General features: G+C 41.7%; 1 protein-coding gene across 3 annotated transcripts; it reads left to right on the top strand.

The window, feature by feature from the left end:
- Positions 1–3,673: 3,673 nt before the first annotated feature.
- On the top strand, positions 3,674–7,310 carry LOC112248494 (polymeric immunoglobulin receptor). Of its 3 annotated transcripts, XM_024417579.2 has the most exons (7): positions 3,676–3,893; positions 4,446–4,775; positions 4,889–5,215; positions 5,442–5,709; positions 5,924–6,024; positions 6,198–6,300; positions 6,622–7,309. In XM_024417579.2, the coding sequence occupies exons 1-6, from the start codon at positions 3,845–3,847 to the stop codon at positions 6,251–6,253; spliced, it is 1,131 nt and encodes a 376-aa protein (XP_024273347.1). In that variant the 5' UTR covers positions 3,676–3,844; the 3' UTR covers positions 6,254–6,300; positions 6,622–7,309. The 3 variants fall into 3 exon arrangements, with proteins under 3 accessions (XP_024273355.1, XP_024273347.1, XP_024273339.1); XM_024417587.2 differs by having other exon boundaries at positions 3,674–3,893; positions 5,445–5,709; positions 6,198–7,310; XM_024417571.2 differs by having other exon boundaries at positions 6,198–7,309.
- Positions 7,311–22,736: the final 15,426 nt, after the last annotated feature.

Below are 22,736 nucleotides of genomic sequence, written 5' to 3'. Positions count from 1 at the left end.
CATGGTCTCTTTTTTTGCTTTCTTGAGTAAGGCAGCTCCAAAATGCAGGTGTTTCAGCCTAACTCAGTGCTTTCTGTGGTGGTGGTGGTGGGGCAGCCAGCGTAAAGTACAGAGCATAGGGGTTGGTAATGTCCTCTACTTGTGCTGTGATTGGCTCAGTGTTCTGTCACTCATGGGGTCACTAAGTCACCACAAAATCTACAGGGAGAGCTCGGAAATTCAAGCCCCTTGGGTGCTGCCATAGATTTACATTAGAAGTCCCCATCCAAGAAGTTTGGCCACAGATAAAATGACGTCAAATCACGTTATATCTACCAAAGCTTTGATTGGATTGATCATGTCAACATTATGCTTTCAAAATCTTAGCTAGCAAGCTAGACAAGCAGTCATCGTGAATCAAGTTGAAAATCTACTGGCAAATCCTTGTCATATTAAGAGAAATTATAGATAAAACGTATTGGTGCTCATTGGACATAAACATGACACAACAAGTTGGAAATCGCAAATTCAACAATGATTGGTTTGGAAGGAATCAGTGGCTAACTGCAAGCGTTGCAAAGCAGTATCAAAAAGGAGACCGAGGGTTGCTAAACCCTGGTCCCTGACAGCGGAACTCACAGAATTCACAATTGTGACCATCAGTCTTGAGATTAGAGAGAGAACCCAGCAGATTGCACCTCCTAGAGATGTATACGGCTTGTTGAAGTGAAGTAATCACAATTCTACCTTGAACGGGCCAGTGCTCCCCCCCTTGTCTGGTTTCACAGAACCAGATCGAGTGGTCGTGCCACCCCCAGGGCTTCTCAACCTTAGTCACTAAACTGAACCAACAACGTGACACTGAACACAGGCTCTTTATGGCTGACTTTTTAAAACTAATCTGAACAAGATTTCACTACCCTGCTACACAAAATACACACAGTAACACATATTTTTTGTATAGCAGTGTCACAAAGGACATCAGCCGGTGGTTGCTAATCGCTGGTCCCGGAGAGCTCTAGCAATTGTGTGGTCAGTAAACTGATTGGTTACTTTTCCACCAGGCCAACACCACCAAGGCAGATGTCACTTGAGTTTTAAAGATTTAGTTTTGCAGCTCCACCGCACAAACCACACACAGCTGATTTGGTTTTCCACTCTGCTGACCTTGTACTTACAGAATTCCTGACTTTGTTCAGACTGCCACGGTACAGAAAGTCCATTGGTGTCTGATACTGGTATACATTTTTAACCAAGTTGACTACAACAAGACCAATATTAAAGACCAATATTACTACTTGATGATACAACGAGGGTCTTTATACCAAAATCTACATACTTTTGTATATATAGTGTATGTGGACACCCCTTCAAATTAGTGGATTTGGCTATTTCAGCCACACGCGTTGCTGACAAGTGTATAAAATCGAGCACACAGCCATGCAATCTCCACAGTCAAACATTGGCAGCAGAATGGCCTTATTGAAGAGCTCAGTGATGTGCCACCTTTCCAACAAGTCAGTTTGTCAAATTGCTGCCCCGGTCAACATTAAGGGCTGTTATTATGAAGTGGAAATGTCTAGGAGCAACAATGGCTCAGCCTCGAGGTGTTAGGCCACACAAGCTCACAGAACGGGACCGCAGAGTGCTGAAGCGCGTAGCATGTAAAAATGTATTTGTTCTCGTTTGCAACACTCACTACCGAGTTCCAAACTGCCTCTGGAAGCAATGTCAGCAGAATAACTGTTAGTCGGGAGCTTTATGTTACGTCGGCCAGGCCTAATCACCCAACATCAGTGCCCGACCTCACTAATGCTCTTGTGGCTGAATGGAAGCAGCAATGTTCTAACATCTAGTGGAAAGTGTTCCCAGAAGAGTGGAGGCTGTTATAGCAGCAAAGGGGGGACCAACTCCATATTAATGCCCATGATTTTAGAATGAGATGTTTAATGAGCAGGTGTCCACATATTTTTGGTCATGTAGTGTACAGTGCCTTCAGAAAGTATTCACACCCCTTGACTTTTTCCACATTTTGTTGTATTACAGCCTGAACTTAAAATTGATAAAAATTTAGATTGTTGGTCACTGGCCTACACACAATACCCAATAATGTTAAATTAGATTTTTTTTTCCTCACATTTTTTACAAGTTAAATGCTGTAATGTCTTGAGTCAATAAGTATTCTAAGGACAAGCCCTCCCCTAACCCGGACGACGCTGGACTAATTGTGCGCCGCCCCATGGGTCTCCTGGTCACGGCCGGCTGCGACAGAGGCTGGACTCGAACTCTAGTGGCACAGCTAGCACTGTGATGCAGTGCCTTAGACCGCTGTGCCACTCGGGAGGCCCCGAGTTACAGTTTTGACTTAATCTACTTGAACATCGATGGCAAGACCTGAAAATGGTTGTCTAGAAATGATCAACGACCAATTTGACAGAGCTTGAACATTTTTGAAAACAATAATGGGCAAATGTTGCACAATCCAGGAGTGGAAGCTCTTAGTCTTTCTTACCCAGAAAGACTCACAGCTGTAATTGCTGCCAAAGGTGCTTCTCAAAAGTATTGACTCAGGGGTGTGAATATGTATGTAGATGGTTATTCACACGATTAACATTTTCAAAAAACATGTTTTCACTTTGTCATTATGGGGTATTGTGCGTAGATGCGTGAGGAAAAAAAAGAATCAATTTTGAATTCAGGCTGTATAACGCAACAAAATGTGGAATAAGTCAAGGGATATGAATACTCTCTGAAGGCACTGTACCAAGGGAAGACAACCTCTCAGTGAGAGAAACCATGCACGGAATGCTCCACAAAAGAGGAGAACACGTTTGACTCACCTCCAGAAAGCTCATTCTGAAGCGTTGCCGAGCACCGAGCACTGGCGAAAACCTTAGCATCCCATCCTCATCGCCATCTATAATGGGGATTTCAAGGTGAATAAAAGAGAAGAGCAGTCGCACATAAAGTCTATCAAAATCAATCTGCTTTCATACAAGTTGCAACAGGGAGACACCTCCAGCACAGAAAATGTCAAAGGGGAGATTTTAAACGCCACTAGCAGAGCCACACAAGGAAGAATAAGTGTCAATGCTGTCAGTATGACAAGAGTTTCTTCAGAGCGGCTCACCTGAAAACCCATCTCCTCAGTCACAGTGGAACCAAAACACTAGTCCGATCTAACTGTGGGAAAAGGTTCAACCAGGAATGAAACTTAGAAAATCAACATTAGAGTAAAGTTGTAATGAACCTCCATCTGTAGAAGTACAGATATGATGATGAATGTGAGTAGTAGGTGAATAAACAACTTATTATGAATTATAATCAATTGCAATAACACAACATTAGTTATATTAGAGTGGTATGAATTGGATCATCATTAAGTGAAATCATCTAATTCAGTTCCCAATACACTAAAAGAAAAATATTTTTCATTGTGATGTGATTTAGACAGACTTCCATTGGTGGTTGTCCATTGACTTAACTTGATAATATTCTAACCTCACTCTGACCAAACAAACTGTGGCAATTGTAAGTTGCAACACTTATGAACACATGTAGACATTCCAGTACAGCGTTGCACAGTAATGGGTTACTATAACGCACGGACCTGTTACTCATAGGAAGTTTCATTGTGTGTCTGACGCACTAATTAGGAAGTGAGAGTCAATGTTCTTGCAAATGCAATCATACCCACTGATATGTTAAGTTTGATTTACTAGGAGACACTGTGAGCAGACACACTGATGCGGATTGCACCAGCTCACACATTTACATATTACTTTGACATGCTGTACACGTCTATTTGACTAAGGAGAGAGAAGACTAACATTGATATTGACACAATTAGAACAAATAAGTACACATGGTTCCCCTTTATCTTCTCATCCTTGTCTTTGTCCATGGACCACCAGGTGAGCCTCTCATTTACAATGAATATGTATTATACTTGTATGTTGATGGATGTCTTGGGGGTCTCTAACTTTTGATAGTTAATCAGATTCTAAAGTGTTTTTAAGTATTGGGTGTGGTAATTGCATTAAAAGCCCTTAAAGAATTGCCTTGGTCATTTCTAAATATTGCAATCCCTAAACAACAAAATATAGGCCGACACATAGTGAAAAATAATCTATGTTTTAGAAATAGGTGCTACATTCAATACTGTGCTCTTGTATTAGAGGAAGCAGTATTAGCATACTGTGAAGAAAAAGGAAATTGTTGTGCAATGTTTTATTGGCCTGTGGTGTCTTAATACCTCACTGTCCACTCGATATCCCCCCTTTTCTTTTGGGTAAAAATTGTATTATACTCATAAATCATGTTTTTAGAGATACAAACAAATATTTGATATTTTAGCTTTTCAATAGACAGAATAAACCATTATTCACCTTATTCTAATACAGCTTTCACAAATATATTTGAAATGGATGGCACTGAGCAGTCTACTATCTATTCATTCAACACAGGTTGCAACAGCCTGTGGACGGTGACAAAAAGTTCTGCAAAGAGTGGTGGAGCCATCACGATCCCCTGCCACTACCACCGCATGTTCAGAGACCATGTCAAATATTGGTGTAAGGGCAGAACCTGGGCCTTATGTAGAGTGATGGCAAGCACCGACCCAAGGCGGAGCATAGGAGACATGTCAATCACAGACATCCCAGAGGAGCTGGTCTTCACTGTGACCATGAAGAACCTACAGGAGACTGACACCAACAGGTACTGGTGTGCTCTGAAAGTGGGTGCGATAGGCAAGCCGGATGTCAAAGTTTCCGTGGACCTCACAGTCACCCAAGGTAAGCGCCACTTAAATGTACATTTTTGACCTTACACTAGTTTTTGCATTGCATAATTCCTGTAAAAAGTAGCATATTACATCAGTAATAATATTGTATATCTTTTCCATCAGGCTCTCCTGATCTGTCAGTGGTTGATGAGCTGGTATCTGTTGAGGAGGGGGGCAGTGTCAGTGTACAGTGTCTCTACAGTGACACACTCAGAGGCAAAGAGAAGAAGTGGTGCAGGAGTGGGGACCGGCATTCCTGTCAGACACAGACAGATACTAGCCAGAATGCATCTGTTGTGATCAGTGATGGCAAGAGGGGAGTGTTCAATGTGACATTGAAAGAACTAGAGAAGAAAGATGCAGGCTGGTATTGGTGCTCTGTTGGAGACCTACAGGCTGCAGTTCATATCAATGTCACTCAGAGATCCACAGCACACAGGAACACTGCAGGTCAGTTGATGCTGGTAGAGTGAAGCACTGTTACACTGTAGTTTGTTTGCACCACCTTATGCTTGTGCTGTAGTATTCTGTTGAAGCTTTTTTTCTTCATCAATGAGAACATTGTTATACTGAAAACACCAACACTGAAGTTGATATTTGCAGTATTATTTCAGAAGCAAAATAAGGTTATTTTTTTGTTTCATTTCTGACTTCCTACCCATGTTTCCTTCCACAGAAGCAGTGACTACTCCAACGCTGCCCATGTTACACTCCGCATTCTCGACATTCACAGACTCCACAGCTACCTCTGCCTCAAAGACAAACCCTTCCGCCACAGTAGACTCTGCTCTGACAACATCCTCATATGGCTCTGCAACTCCATATCCATCCGTCTCAGTTCCATACATCACAATCCATTCTTCCACACTGACTTCTTCACTAACAACAGCACAACCTACATGCTGTCCTTCTACCGAATCTACATCTTCTAACAATAAAATCAGGTATGTTTTGATTGATACTCAAAGAATTCTATTCAAAGTTCACTATTTTTGCTGCATTACTTCTATGCTTTGCCACAAGATGTCACCCTCTGTATAAAAATTGATTTACATGTGAGTCAAGTCACAGTTTCTAACTTGTGCTGCTTCCTCAAATTACAACTTTTCTTTTTGTTACCATTCTTTGATCATGATTTTATGTTATTTTCAATTTTAGAAACCTGCCCTGGCATGCTCCTATTCTCATTGTGTTGGCCATGGTGTTGATGGTTATTGTTGTTATGGCTGCAGTTAACATCTATAGATCTTCCAGGAATAGTAAGTGCTCTCCTCCTTCAACTTTATCATTTCTCTTTTGGCTCCAAAATAAATAAATACATTTTTAGTGTGTTTTCTTAGGAACAAACTGTTTCCTTTTTTAGCCTGACCATTTGATCACTGTTATAAAGCTACCCCATCCCTTGACTTGTCTCTCTCTAATCTCCTGTCAGATATCAGACTTGTGGAAGGAGAGATGACTGAGCTGGTGATAAATCAAGATCAATGATATCACTTTTAAGAGCCTAAAAATACATTTGGATCATAAAAATTACTGTAAGTTTGCTTTAATATCAACCAAAATAATCACATGTACAGTACATGTATTGTAGTAATAACATACAATTAGATAGAGAACAGAGAAAAAATGCATGAAACATTAAACAATTTCAATAGATTATTCCGTTGTGGCTGCAAACCATTCAAATGAATTGTCATCATAAGAGCACACATACACACAAATAGATATCATGTGTAATTAGCTAACGTTACAAAACAAATCAATAACTGAATTAAAAGTTCAGGAAAAAGCAATGTGACTACACATTATTGTACAATAGCATTCATCTTTATGTAAGGTTTGTATCTTTATAACAGAACTGAAAGAGCTATAAACATTTGAAGATGTCTTTCAAAAACCTGACATACTGGAGACTGAGATGATCGAATGGATCCTAAGACAGACTGCATCCCTAGGTCAGGGGGATTAAAAGTGTGTTCAATTTCACTTCAATAAATCAATAAGTATAATCTAATCATACATGGTCATTTTTCATAAGATATTTGGACTCAACGATTTAAGTGATAAAAATACATAGCACTTACTTTGGTAGTCTCTCATCACCAGAGCTGCTAGGATGTTGCATGCCAAAAAATACCAGGCCAACAGCACCTTTCAGCAGAATATCCAGATATCTCTCCCAGTCCCAACTAGAAAACCCCCAAAAAATAAATCTAAATGAGCTTATCTGTTACAGTATATCTACACTAATGAATAAAAAAAGCAATCGTTTCACCTCCACCTTGAGTCATCATCCTCCGTTGCTTTCAGAGTCAAGACCAAAGGGAAAGTAATCAGATTCATGGTTGGAGGAGATGTTGCTGTGAGGGGAAGGACATTTGAATCATTGATTTGTGTAGCAAGCATCACATGCAGAGCACTTGTAAATGAAATATAAACAAGTATTATTATTATTATTGTTGTTATTATAATTATTATTATTCTCTTGTTTCAATAAATGTCTCTTGAAAATGAAAGATGTACAAGGTACAATGTTCTTTTGTCTGCATTATTTGGATTCTGAAGGGGGCTACAAAGCCTTAAATGTGAGTGATAGTGAATCTGTGACAGTCTATCAGCTTACATGCGTTAGATGCATTGAGGACTGAGATGTACACCGGGATCTGCTTGTCTCCTGCTATGCACCAGTACCAGTCGTTATCGTTCATCTCCAGATGTCTCATCGTCACAGTGAAGGTACGACTCCATGTATTGATGATCAAATCCATGCGGTCCTGAGACACCCGCTCTCCCTCTGCAGTCAAGCAGGAGCTCCAGTTCCCTGCAGGTTTCCCGTTCCACCACATCTTCTCACTGTCATCCATGATGTCACTGTGGAGACACTCAGCTGTGGTGCTGTTCCCCTCCTTACCAGACACCATGTTGCTCCTCACCGACACATCTGGGAAGCCTGGAATATGGAAACAGAAACGATACAGACAAAGCAAGCTCATTCTCGCGCATCACACAGAGATCCAGGGTTGGGGTGAATTAAATGTATATTCAGAGGTGGGCATATCTGTTACATATATTTAAATTACTTCAGAGTATTTTGTCATTTATAATACACTGGGCTGAACTAGACTCCAATGTATTCTGTAACAAGACACTTCTGTGGCCCCCTTTCACCCTACATTGGTATCAGAAATCTGTTGGCACTATTATGTGATCATCTGAGAGCATCTGCTAAATGAACTACATATAAATGTAGTAATGTCAAAATTAACAATTGCAAAGGATGCTGAGTATTATTGCTGAGCATTATTAAAGCCAATAATTAATACCCATTCAAGCAGTTCATTTTGCAGTTCATTTTGGTATGTTCATTTTCACATATACATTTACATTTTGGTAATTTAGCAGACACTCTTATCCAGAGTGTCTTGGGGCTCTATTCAATCCGTATCGCGGAAGTTCAGCTTTACAGCACGATTTAAATTTAAAGGCAATGTTCCCGCTTTATCAGAGACTACCTTCAGATTAAACGCTGCCTACTGTATGTTGGCTCAATCGGAAATTACCTTTACATTTCTATCACGGAATCTGTATAGCTTTACATATTTATTGAATAGAGCCCTTACTATTTACAGTCAGTGCATTCCATTAAAGTAGATAATCAACATATCACAGTCATAGCCAGTAAAACGTTTCTGTAACCGTTAATGAGGATGTTGCTGCTGTTCAGGCAGGCTACTTGCAAATTCCAATTCCAATTTTCCTCATAGAATTTTTTAAAACATTTTTTTATTGAACCTTTATTTAACTAGGCAAGTCTGTTAAAAGAACAAATTGTTATTTACAATGATGGCCTACCCCGGCCAAACCCGGATGATGATGGGCCGAATGTGCACCGCCCAGTGGGACTCACAATCACGGCTGGATTCGAACCAGGGACTGTAGTGATGCCTCTTGCACTGATGCCTTAGACCGCTGCGCCACTCGGGAGCAGCATTGAAAAGAATTGGAATTGGAATTTCAGTGTACTTCCTGAATTGACTGCAATTGAAATGGAATTTACCCTGCAGAGATGTTAATGACATTTTGTTTTTGAAAGCTCAGCTAAACCAACCAACCATGACAAAGCAGGACTATGATAAATAGTATATCACCTGCAGTGACAGTCAGTGACAGAGATGCTTCCATTGTTTCTTCCATTGTCCACAGTACACACATACTCCCCTGTGTCCTGAATCTGTAGGTTCTGCATGGTCACAGTGAAGACATGCTGGCTGGGGTCATCTGTGATGGACACATCCCCCCGTCGCAAAGGAAAGTCAGTACGCACTATGGTAGTGCAGTCTAACTCTCCCTTCATCCTGCACCAGTATTTCACATCCTCCTTGTACCTCTGGTCATAGGGACAGAGAGCAGAAAGAGACTGGCCCCTGTAGAGAGTGACCTGGCTGTCTGTCACCTTACTGTTCTTTGGACCTGTGAGAAGAACAACTACATACTGTATGTTGGCAGAGATTGGGCTAAATCACTAATCAAAATCAATTGAATCAAAAATCAACATGGGTTTATGGGAGACATGATGATGACACTCAGTTCTTCATTGGAAGTAATTGTAATAAAGACTTGGGGTGCTGTGGACAAAGACAAGATAACGAGGGCAGGTTACCTGGTGGTGGTACGTGGACGACCTGTTGTCCCCTGTCCTCTGCTGAGCTACAGATCTCCTGGCTGATATGTTCAGAGATCTCCTGCAGGCCTGAGAATTTCTGGACGAAGAACACATTTTCGCGACGGCCAGTGATCTTGTTCAGACCCATCAGTGAAGCATTGGCGCCCCCGATAGCATAAAGAGACACATCATGATTCTTGAGCTCTTGCAATGACGCTCTCACATTCTCATGGAGCTCACTGCCCATAATGACCAACCCAACCTTAGTCACCGATTCTCCTCTGACACCCTCCCTCTACTCCCTGAGAAGCTCACTCATCATCTCCAGGTGTGGGTCAGTCTCTGTGGTCGAACCGTTTGACTGTCTCAGATTCCAGATGTGCTTTAGGATCTCCCTGTTGTTTAGGGGAGTGCTGAGGTTGAACGCCGCCGTGTCACTGTGTCGACTATATGGAACCAGACCCACTCGAACCTGGTCCTGCCCCAGGTAGAAGCAATGCAGCAGTGATCGGAGGAAGTCTTTGATAAGCTCAAACTCCTGAGGCATGATGCTCTGGGATCTGTCATCCAGAATAATCATGATATCGATGGATGCTCCCTGGGAACAGACTGGCAGAACAAACATGAATTACAAGTCTACCTAATTGTTTAAAACATAATGTATGGCTTTATGTTGTAATATGTCACACCCTGACCTTAGATATCTCTGTTTTCTATATATAGTTTAGTTAGGTCAGGGTGTGACTAGGGTTGGTACTCTAGGTTTTTGTTTGTCAAGTTTTTTTGTATGTCTAGGGTTTCTGTATGTCTAGGGGTTGTGTATGTCTACGTTGGCCTGATATGGTTACCAATCAGATTGGGGATCATATTTAGGCATGCCCCCCTCCCCCTTTCTGGTGTGGGATCTTGTCTATGTGTAGTGGCCTGTCAGCACTATATTGTATAGCTTCACGTTTCGGTTGTTATTTTGTTTGTTTGTTCGGTGTTCATTCTTTTAATAAAGGGAATGTACGCATACCACGCTGCGCCTTGGTCCTTCATACGACGAATGTGACATAATATAGCAAAACGTATATGTTTAGAATACACTACAGATGGAAATGGAAACTAATTCAACAAACATTTCAGGGGAAGGAAACCGGAATATAACTCCTACTCATTCACACTCCAGGCTGGTGTAAGTACCTGTCAGGTTGCTGGACACCCTCTCCTCTGCCAGGTCACAGAGACTCTGGGCGACATACGGGACACTGCTCTTCATGTCTCCAAATGTATCAACAAGGAACACATTCTCTGGATTGAAGCGCCTTGAATACCAATGCCCATGAGAGAAACGCCATGTTTCCTTAGAAGATGTGCTGACACTTCCATGTCATAGGGATCAGTGGATTCTCCATCTGTGATGACAATTCCAATTTGTGGAACACCCTCACTTGCCCTGCTGCCTTTAACCTTCTTAACCAGAGCCATCATAAGCCTCAGGGCCTTTCCAGTATATGTGTCACCTCCCGTTTGTACAAAGGAGTAAATACCCTTCAGGATTTCACTTCTATTCATATGATCATTGAGCCTGAACACAACTTCTGGTGATGTACTAAAATTCATCAGACTGATTCTGATGTGGTCGGTGCCCACAAACAAAGAGTGCACCAGGGTATCCAGAAACCTCTTCATCATCATAAAGTCTATATATTGTATGCTAGTAGATTCATCCATCAGGATAACAACATCAGCCTTCACTCCCTGTGGGGAAACTGAAAGAAGAGCTGTTTGTCACAAACTTGATGATAGTGTAACATTACAAATTAACTATATAAGGATAAACTACTGAAAATATTTTACTACCTTCTCCCTGAGCTTCTGCCACTTTGCTGGGGTAGACAATCAGAAGAACGACAAATGTCCATTTGGGCCCCATTTTCATGCTTTTGTTGAAAGACAAATATTAGAAATACATAGTTATTTAACCTGCAACTAGACAAACTCAGAGATGTTTATTACTAAGACTACTATTTTATTACTTTGTTACCCCTATACCATTACTATGACTACTAATGATGATTAAATACGTGTTGCTATATTACTTACCTGATTCATCAAGAAATGTAACGAAGATGTCCACTGTATTTTAACCAGAAATCCTCACTCTCAGATTTGACTGTACACCCCTCATAGTTTGCAGGTCATGGGAGACACAAATATTTTCTGCCAGCAAAGTACTACTGTCCTTCCTCAGACCACAGACTGTATTGTCATATGGAAGCATAATTGCCATGGTAACACAAGAGGAGCACACACACGATATGTGAGCACACAACATTATCATTGTCATCACTTAGATACAGTACTTCCTGTGAAATTCTCATAAATGAACAAAAAACTGCTATGGTCCAACACTTGTGATAAAAAGGACCCACGAGTTTTGTCGGTAGCACTAGTAGGTTGGGTGTAGAATACCAAGTTCTAGTAGCTGCTTGACCACTCTATTTTGAGTGCCTGAGAATATTGGATTTCAAGGTTTCCCGATGTGAGCAGAAACAAATATCAATTGTGCTACTGCTCAATTTGTTTTCCATTTGCAGGTCCACCTGTGTCTCTGGCGACTCAAATTATTATTTCCAAGTGAACAGAACATGGTTGGAGGTCTGACCATTTCTGGTTGTTTAGGAAAATGCTGCTTGTTTTGCTTATGACAATATCGAGAGCATACTGACATGGCAACTCAGCCACTGACCGCAAGGCTCTATAGCTGTCAGACTGGCCAATACCTTTTACCCCCAGACCACCAGGCTGCTGAATAGCTACCACTAGGCAGCTACCAGCTCCCCCCCCTCCCAACAGATATTTACCCTGCCCCACCCCCAATGGATATGTATCATTGTTACAGTTGTTAAAAACAGTATATATACAAAAGTATCTACTGCAGACACCGCTACAGATTAGCTGATTCAGCTATTTCAGTATGTAGACCCCCCCCACACACACACACACACACACTGTTCACTCAATTAGGTTAGTACTGTGGAGCAACTAAACTCAGCAAAAAAATAAATGTCCTCTCACTGTCAACGCGTTTATTTTCAGCAAACTTAACGTGTGTAAATATTTGTATGAACATAACCAGATTCAACAACTGAGACATAAACTGAACAAGTTCCACAGACATGTGACTTACAGAAATTGAATAATGTGTCCCTGAACAAAGGGGAGTCAAAATCAAAAGTAACAGTCAGTATCTGGTGTGGCCACCAGCTGCATTAAGTACTGCAGTGCATCTCCTCCTCATGGACTGCACCAGATTTGCCAGTTCTTGCTGTGAGATGTTACCCCACTCTTCCACCAAGGCATCTGCAAGTTCCTGGACATTTCTGGGGGGAATGGCCCTAGCCCTCACCCACCGATCCAACAGGTCCCAGGCGTGCTCAATGGGATTGAGATCCGGGCTCTTCACTGGCCATGGCAGAACACTGACATTCCTGTCTTGCAGGAAATCACACACAGAACGAGCAGTATGGCTGGTAGCATTGTCATGCTGGAGGGTCATGTCAGGATGAGCCTGCAGGAAGGGTACCCCATGAGGGAGGAGGATGTCTTCCCTGTAACGCACAGCGTTGAGATTGCCTGCAATGACAACAAGCTCAGTCCGATGATGCTGTGACACACCGCCCCAGACCGCCCCAGACGGTCCCTCCACCTCCAAATCGATCCCGCTCCACAGTACAGGCGTCGGTGTAACGCTCATTCCTTCGACGATAAACACGAATCCGACCATCACCCCTGGTGAGACAAAACCACGGCTCGTCAGTGAAGAGCACCTTTGCCAGCCCTGTCTGGTCCAGCAACGGTGGGTTTGTGCCAATAGGCGACGTTGTTTCCGGTGATGTCTGGTGAGGACCTGCATTACAACAGGCCTAAAAGACCTTAGTCCAGCCTCTCTCAGCCTATTGCGGACAGTCTGAGCACTGATGGAGGGATTGTGCGTTCCTGGTGTAACTCGGGCAGTTGTTGTTGCCATCCTGTACCTGTATCACAGGTGTGATGTGTGGTGGTTCATTTCTTTACAATCAAATGAGGAGAGACAAACTTATCACACAAGTCAGTTATACTTCAACTAAATCTTTAATAGTGAGATCTTTGCCCTCCGACTCCAAACGCTTTAGGTTTGGAATGCGCTTTAGGTTTTATCACCCAAACGACATCGTAAATCTCCTGTCAGTGTTATTTCCCAGAGGCCCATCCTCAGTAGAACACACAAACAATAGTTAAGAATAGTCTATTTTGTTGAAATAAAATCTTGCAACCATTTGATGGTTAATAAAAGCATTATAACATAATCTTGCAATTTTGCCACCATAGATGTTTGGATGTACCGATCCTGTGCAGGTGTTGTTACACGTGGTCTGCCACTGCGAGGATGATCAGCTGTCCATTCTGTCTCCCTGTAGCGCTATCCTAGACGTCTCACAGTACGGGCATGGCAATTTATTGCCCCGGCCACATCTGCAGTCCTCATGCCTACTTGCAGCATGCCTAAGGCACATTCACGCAGATGAGCAGGGACCCTGGGCATCTTTCTTTTGATGTTTTTCAGAGTCAGCAGAAAGGCCTCTTTAGTGTCCTAAGTTTTCATAACTGTGACCTTAATTGCCAAATGTCTCTAAGCTGTTAGTGTCTTAATGACCTTTCCACATGAATTGTTTATGGTTCATTGAACAAGCATGGAAAACAGTGTTTAAACCCTTTACAATGAAGATCTGTGAAGTTACTTGGATTTTTATGAATTATCTTTGAAAGACAGGGTCCTGAAAAAGGGAAGTTTCTTTTTTTGCTGAGTTTCGAATGTTTCTGATCCATCCTCAGTTTTCTCCTATCACAGCCATTCTAAACCAAGATGGCATAGCTGTCAGACGTCCTTTGTCCTCGTCTTGTCGTGTCCCGAGTATATATATATTCACATCTTTCTTCGCATGTCTTTTATATATTTTATTTTCCAAAAAGTCAACTTCAAAACACTCTCCTGCAATCCGCCTCACCAATTTAAAAAAAGTATTATTTACCTCAAATCTGAAATCCACAGTAGAAGCTAGCCAGAAGCTAGCCAAGAAGCTAACCAGAAGCTAGCCAGAAGCTAACCAGAAGCTAGCCAGAAGCTAGCCAGAAGCTAACCAGAAGCTAACCAGAAGCTAGACAGAAGCTAGACAGAAGCTAACCAGAAGCTAGCCAGAAGCTAGCCAGTTTACTGGCTAACGTTAGTATTCAGCTAACCATGGTTTGTGGTCATCAGCTATCCTTTAGCTCGAAAAGCTATCGCCAGTTTTGTACAAAGCGACTCAAACCAGAACATACCGGACCTATTTTTCTCTCCATTTCTCCGGATTTCAACCGCAAGCTCTGGACATTTACACCTGGATCTCACAGCTAGCTAGCTGCTATATCCCTGTGACTATTGGCTTACGTCGATCCCGGAGCAAACATCAATTATTCCGGAGCTAGCCAGCTGAAGAGTTCCATCAGCCACTCCTGGGCTACAATCACCTATCCGGACCCGTTTTACTGCCGATGCGGAGCCCCACCGGGCCTTCAAGAGTGGAAAACCGACGTTATCTGCCCAAGGGAGTTATCCAACTGGCCCCTCCGTAGTGACATTACCTGAACGGCCATCTGCGGCCCGCTAAGCTCTCTTATCGGCTGCTATCTGAATAGGTCTATCGGACAATTTTTCTTGGGTCACTATATCTATTTTGCCAATTGGATTGATCCCATCTACCACACGGAACCCCACTAATCTACCGACGGAAACGCATGAGGTGGCTTAAAACAGACCTCCATCCTATGCTAGCTTGCTACCGATGGCCCGGCTAGCTGTCTGAATCGCCGTGACCCCAACCAACCTCACTACTCACTGGACCCTTATGATCACTCGACTAAGCATGCCTTAATGTCAATATGCCTTGTCCATTGCTGTTCTGGTTAGTGTTTATTGACTTATTTCACTGTAGAGCCTCTAGCCCTGCTCATTATACCTTATCCAACCTTTCAGTTCCACAACCCACACATGCGACGACATCACCTGGTTTCAATTATGTTTCTAGAGACAATATCTCACTCATCATCACTCAATATCTAGGTTCACCTCCACTGTATTCACATCGTACCATACCTTTGTCTGTACATTATGCCTTGAAGCTATTTTATCGCCCACAGAAACCTCCTTTTACTCTCTGTTCCGGACGTTCTAGACGACCAATTCTCATAGCTTTTAGCCATACCCTTATCGTACTCCTCCTCTGTTCCTTTGGTGATGTAGAGGTGAATCCAGGCCCTGCGGTGCCTAGCTCCACTCCTATTCCCCAGGAGCTTTCTTTTGATGACTTCTGTAACCGTAATAGCCTTGGTTTCATGCATGTTAACATTAGAAGCCTCCTCCCTAAGTTTGTTTTATTCACTGCTTTAGCACACTCTGCCAACCCGGATGTTCTAGCCATGTCTAATCCTGGCTTAGGAAGACCACCAAAAATTCTGAAATCTTCATCCCTAACTACAACATTTTCAGACAAGATAGAATGGCCCTCTAAATACACCTTTGCTGTTTTCAACCAAAATCTCAGCGATCACTGCCTCATTGCCTGCATCTGTAATGGGTCAGCGGTCAAACGACCTCCACTCATCACTGTCAAACGCTCCCTGAAACACTTCAGCGAGCAGGCCTTTCTAATCGACCTGGCCGGGGTATCCTGGAAGGATATTGATCTCATCCCGTCAGTAGAGGATGCCTGGTTGTTTAAAAAAATGCCTTCCTCGCCATTGTAAAGGTCCTAAATGATATCTTAACCGTCATCGATTCTGTGCAGCTGTATTCATTGACCTGGCCAAGGCTTTCGACTCTGTCAGTCACCACATCCTCATCGTCAGACTCGATAGCCTTGGTTTCTCAAATTATTGCCTCACCTGGTTCACCAACTACTTCTCTGATAGAGGTCAGTGTGTCAAATCGGAGGGCCTGTTTTCCGGGCCTCTGGCAGTCTCTATGGGGGTGCACAGAGTTCAATTCTTGGACCGACTCTCTTCTCTGTATACATCAATGATGTCGCTCTTGCTGCTGGTGAGTCTCTGATCCACCTCTCGCAGACGACACCATTCTGTATACTTTTCTGGCCCTTCTTTGGACACTGTGTTAAAAACCCTCCAGAAAAGCTTCAATGCCATACAACTCTCCTTCCTTGGCCTCCAATTGCCCTTAAATACAAGTAAAACTAAATGCATGCTCTTCAACCGATCGCTGCCTGCACCTGCCCGCCTGTCCAGCATCACTACTCTGGACGGTTCTGACTAATATAGAATATGTGGACAACTACAAATACCTAGGTGTCTGGTTAGACTGTAAACTCTCCTTCCAGACTCACATCAAACATCTCCAATCCAAAGTTAAACCTAGAATTGGCTTCCTATTTCGCAACAAAGCATCCTTCACTCATGCTGCCAAACATACCCTTGTAAAACGGACCATCCTACCGAACCTCGACTTCGGCGATGTCCTTTCCAAAATAGGCTCCAATACCCTACTCAATAAATTCGATACAGTCTATCACAGTGCCATCCGTTTTGTCACTAAAGCCCCATATACTACCCACCACTGCGACCTGTACGCTCTTGTTGGCTGGCCCTCGCTTCATACTCATCGCCAAACCCACTGGCTCCAGGTCATCTAGAAGACCCTGCTAGGTAAAGTCCCCTCTTATCTCAGTTCGCTGGTCACCATAGCACCACCCACCTGTAGCACGCGCTCCAGCAGGTTGTCTCTCTGGTCACCCCCAAAACCAATTCTTCCTTTGGCCCCCTCTCCTTCCAGTTCTCTGCTGCCAATGACTGCAACGAACTACAGAAATCTCTGAAACTGGAAACACTTTTCTCCCTCACTAGCTTTAAGCACCAGCTGTCAGAGCAGCTCACAGATCACTGCACCTGTACATAGCCCATCTGTAATTTAGCCCAAACAACTACCTCTCCCCCTACTGTATTTATTTATTTATTTATTTTGCTCCTTTGCACCCCATTATTTCTATCTCTACCTTGCACATTCTTCCACTGCAAACTATCATTCCAGTGTTTTACTTGCTATATTGTATTTACTTCGCCACCATGGCCTTTTTTTGCCTTTACCTCCCTTATCTCACCTCATTTGCTGACATTGTATATAGACTTATTTTTCTACTGTATTATTGACTGTATGTTTGTTTTACTCCATGTGTAACTCTGTGTTGTTGTATGTGTCGAACTGCTTTGCTTCATCTTGGCCAGGTCGCAATTGTAAATGAGAACTTGTTCTCAACTTGCCTACCTGCTTAAATAAAGGTGAAATAAAAATAAATCAATAAATGACTCTGTAACTATTTTTTAAGTCACCATTTCCCTCATGGTGAAATTCCTGAGCAATTTCCTTCCTCTCTGGCAACTGAGTTAGGAAGGATGATGTTTTTTTGTAGTGACTAGGTGTAATGATTGATACACCATAATAACTTCCCCATGCTCAAAGGGATATTCAGTGTCTGCTTTTTTTTATACCCATTCACCAATAGGTGTCATTCTTTGCCAGGCATTGGAAAACATCTTTGGTCTTTGTGGTTGAATATGTGTTTGTAATTCACTGCTTGACTGAGGGTCCTTACAGATAATTGTATGTGTGAGGTACAGAGATGAGGTAGTCATTCAAAAATCCTTTTAAAAATTATTTTAAACTCTATCATTGTACACAGAGTCAATGCAACATATTATGTGACTTGTTAAGCAGATTTTTACTCCTGAACTTATTTACTGTAGGCTTGCCATAAAAAAAGGGGTTGAATACTTATTGACTCAAGACATTTCAGCTTTACATTTTTTATTAATATGTAAACATTTCAGGAAAACATAATTCCACTTCGGCATTACAGGGTATTGTGTGTAAAAAAAATCTCAATTTTATCAATTTTAAATTCAGGCTGTAACACAACAAAATGTGGAAAAGGTCAAGGGGTGTGAACACTTTCTGAAGGCACTGTATTATTATTATTATTGTTTCATTCACTGCTCTTTTTGACCTTTGATCTTTTTGACCTTGAGAATTTCACTGTACCCTGCGATTACATCTGGGACCCTGTGCATGTGATTTGTGAACACATCAAATCTAGTGGGTTCTTCCTTCTACTTTGACAATAATGTTAAAGACTTAAAGAAAGGCGGTGGCAGTCATACTCTATGAATAAATACATTGACTAAATTATATAAAAACATCCCATACAAGTTTTCCCAGTGTTTTAATGATAAGTTCAATCATAACAAAACAACTGCAGTTTTAAAACGGTTTTAAATAGTTTTCCCTTGTTTTTACAAATTGTCTGTACTCCAAATCTCAACCCCCGGTTTCTTATTTGAGTAGCAGAAAATACATGGCTATCACACTTAAATACATTTCAATTAATTGTGCATTGGACATATTGTGATTGAGGTTTTAAAAAAACAAAAACATGTGGGAATCATTTTTCTCTTTCTAGCACAGCTTATGACAGTACTGATTTGTATTCACAGTTTATATGTTCTTCCAGGGTTCTGGTGTTGCAATAAACCATTGTGATTCTTGTGAATGTCGAAAGCTCAGTCTTACTGCCAGGAACGACGTTCCACTAATCCCCACGGATGTTAGACATTCTGTTAATACAGGAAAAATATCATCAAGGTCAAAGAACTTGAGAACTGACATGGCCTCCCTCTCCGAAATGTCTGAGATTCAGTATCATCTCACTGGTGCATGAAAAAAAGTCCTTGCCTTACATAACATTTGTTTTCTTTTTTTATGATATCTTTCACCAATGTTGTGTTGACTTCCTGGAAATAACAAATTCAGCTCTGTCTCTTATCATTTTGGCGGGACAGGCTGTTTTTATAGTCAATCTGGCAGTAATCTGGCAGTGTGTATCTTCCATATTTTTTTTAATTGAATAAAACAGCAGACTGTAAACAGACAGACTGTATACTTGTGTCTGTGGTAATGTGTTGGATGGTTAAATGCTCAAGGTAAAATATTTGTATAGATACTAAGACATTACATTGACCTATGACCTATCATAAACAATCTGCTACAATATAATCTGTTATCTGATTGAGTATGGAGGATGCACAATGCCAATACTTTGCATTATAAACTGACACTGTCACTCACTGTAATTTGACAGTAATTTACAGGCAGCTAGTGGTAGAGCTAGTGGTAGGTAAGTTATGCTATTTCATATTGCAGTACAACTACGGTTATCTTAATACTGTATCAAAGCAAGTATTGTGTAATGATACAGTTAAATACAATTTTCACTCTATTATACTTACACAGTACCATTTACCTAAGTAAATGGTACAGTAATCTTAATGAATGAATACATTAATTAATGGATTAATTAATAAAATTAATTGAGGGGTGCTGGGGTTTGTATTTTACAGTAATATGCACAACCATTGACGGTTTCAGACTTGATGCCACACCAATTTGTCCACTATACATTTTTTTATTGATGAGGGACTACTACCACATACCAGTTAAATTGGTACAGCATTCACACCAACAGGTGCAACAAATGTAGACTCTTACAAGGCACGCCTAAAACTATGTTAATGAGCTTGAAACAGTAATACCATGCACCCATTAGTGGTCAACAGGTTTTTGGCGCTCCAAAAAATGGTAAATTACTGTATTCTGTGGGATGGAATTACAGTACCATTTGAAATACAGCAATTATTTCCCCGCCCACAAAACTTTGCCACAATGCACCATAAATTGCAGTATGCTGCAGTAGAACATTTCACAATATTTCATTGTTGATAATACCTCAAAAGACTGTATAAATTACCAGTTTCCATTACAGTGCAGACAATAATGTTGCAGATGATGCATGAAATCAGTGAAGTATATCTGTAATATAAATGTACACTCCTCCAACTCAAACCAAACTTCACCATAGCAAGCTTTAAATATGTCCCACAACGTGAAACCTTTGATCTCACAAACATTTCATTACTCTCTCCACTCCCTGCTGTGTAGTTGATTATCTACTTCTCATATACTGTACAGTTAATGATTGATTATCACTCATTACCTTTCATTTTATCTATGGACCCCTCTGACATACAGTACCAGTCAAAAGTTTGGACACACCTACTTATTCAAGGGTTTTTCATTATTTTTACTATTTTCTACATGAACGGATGATCTCTGTGTTTCCCACCGTGAAGCATGGAGGAGGAGTTGTGATGGTGTGGGGGTGCTTTGCTGGTGACACTGTCTGTGATTTATTTAGAATTCAAGGCACACTTAACCAGCATGGCTACCACAGCGATACACCATCCCATCTGGTTTGCGCTTAGTGGGACTATCATTTGTTTTTCAACAGGACAATGACCCAACACACCTCCAGGCTGTGTAAGGGCTATTTGACCAAGAAGGAAAGTGATGGAGTGCTGCATCAGATGACCTGGCCTCCACAATCACCCGACCTCAACCCAATTGACATGGTTTGGGATGAGTTGGACCGCAGAGTGAAGGTAAAGCAACCAACAAGTGCTCAGCACATGTGGGAACTCCTTCAAGACTGTTGGGAAAGCATTCCAGGTGAAGCTGGTTGAGAGAATGCCACGCGTGTGCAAAGCTGTCATCAAGGCATTTTTTACTTTTTAATTTTTTTATTTAACCTTTATTTAACTAGTCAAGTCAGGTAAGAACAAATTCTTAATTACAATGATGGCCTACAGGGGAACAGTGGGTTAACTGCCTTGTTCAGGGGCAGAATGACAGATTTGTACCTCGTCTGCTCTGGGATTTGATCCAGCAACATTTTGGTTACTGGCCCAACGCTCTAACCACTAGGCTCCCTGCCGCAAAGGGTGGCTACTTTGAAGAATCTCAAATATAAAATATATTTTGATTTGTGTAACACTTTTCTGGTTACTACAGTGGCTTGCGAAAGTATTCACCCCCCTTGAATTAAAATTCATTTTGGGGGGGGGGGGGTTGTATCATTTGATGTACACAACACTTCGAAGATGCAAAATGTTTTTTTCTTGTGAAACAAACAAGAAATAAGACAAAAAAACAGAAAACGTGAGCGTGCATAACTATTCACCCCCCGAAAGTCAATACTTTGTAGATCCACCTTTTGCAGCAATTACAGCTGCATGTCTCTTGGGGTATGTCTCTATAAGCTTGGCACATCTAGCCACTGGGATTTTCTTCCCATTCTTCAAGGCAAAAGTGTTCCAGCTCCTTCAAATTGGATGGGTTCCACTGGTGTACAGCAATCTTCAAGTCATACCACAGATTCTCAATTGGATTGAGGTCTGGGCTTTGACTAGGCCATTCCAAGTCATTTAAATGTTTCCCCTTAAATCACTCGAGTGTTGCTTTAGCAGTATGCTTAGGGTCATTGTCCTGCTGGAAGGTGAACCTCTGTCCCAGTCTCAAATCTCTTGAAGACCGAAACAGGTTTCCCTCAAGAATTTCCCCGTATTTAGTACCATCCATCATTCCTTCACTTTTGACCAGTTTCCCAGTCCCTGCCGATGAAAAACATCCCACAGCATGATGCTGCCACCACCATGCTTCACTGTGGGGATGTTGTTCTCTGGGTGATGAGAGGTGTTGGGTTTGCACAGACATAGCGTTTTCCTTGATGGCCAAAAAGCTCAATTTTAGTCTCATCTGACCAGAGCAACCTCTTCCATATATTTGGGGAGTCTCCCACATGCCTTTTGGCGAACACCAAATGTGTTTGCTTATTTGCTTATCTTGCTTATCTTTAAGCAATGGCTTTTTTTCTGGCCACTCTTCCGTAATAACATTTATTACGGAAGAGTGTTCGGCTTAAAGTGGTCCTATGGGCAGATACTCCGATCTCTGCTGTGGAGATTTGCAGCTTCTTCAGGGTTATCTTTGGTCTCTTTGTTGCCTCTCTGATTAATGCCCTCCTTGCCTGGTCCGTGAGTTTTGGTGGGCAGCCCTCTCTTGGCAGGTTTATTGTGTGCCATATTCTTTACATTTTTTAATAATGGATTTAATGGTGCTCCGTGTGATGTTCAAAGTTTCTGATATATATTTTTTTATAACCCACAACTTTGTCCCTGACCTGTTTGGAGAGCTCTTCGGTCTTCATAGTGCCGCTTGCATGGTGGTGCCCCTTGCTTAGTGGTGTTGCAGAATCTGGGGCCTTTCAGAACAGGTGTATATGTACTGAGATCATGTGACAGATCACATAACACTTAGATTGCACACATGTGGACTTTATTTAACTA

Source organism: Oncorhynchus tshawytscha, linkage group LG01 (genome assembly GCF_018296145.1).
Source record: "Oncorhynchus tshawytscha isolate Ot180627B linkage group LG01, Otsh_v2.0, whole genome shotgun sequence".
In the NCBI taxonomy this organism is placed as follows: Eukaryota; Metazoa; Chordata; class Actinopteri; order Salmoniformes; family Salmonidae; genus Oncorhynchus; species Oncorhynchus tshawytscha.
Note: the sequence above shows the minus strand (reverse complement) of the source record. Positions and strands in the feature narration are given on the sequence as shown.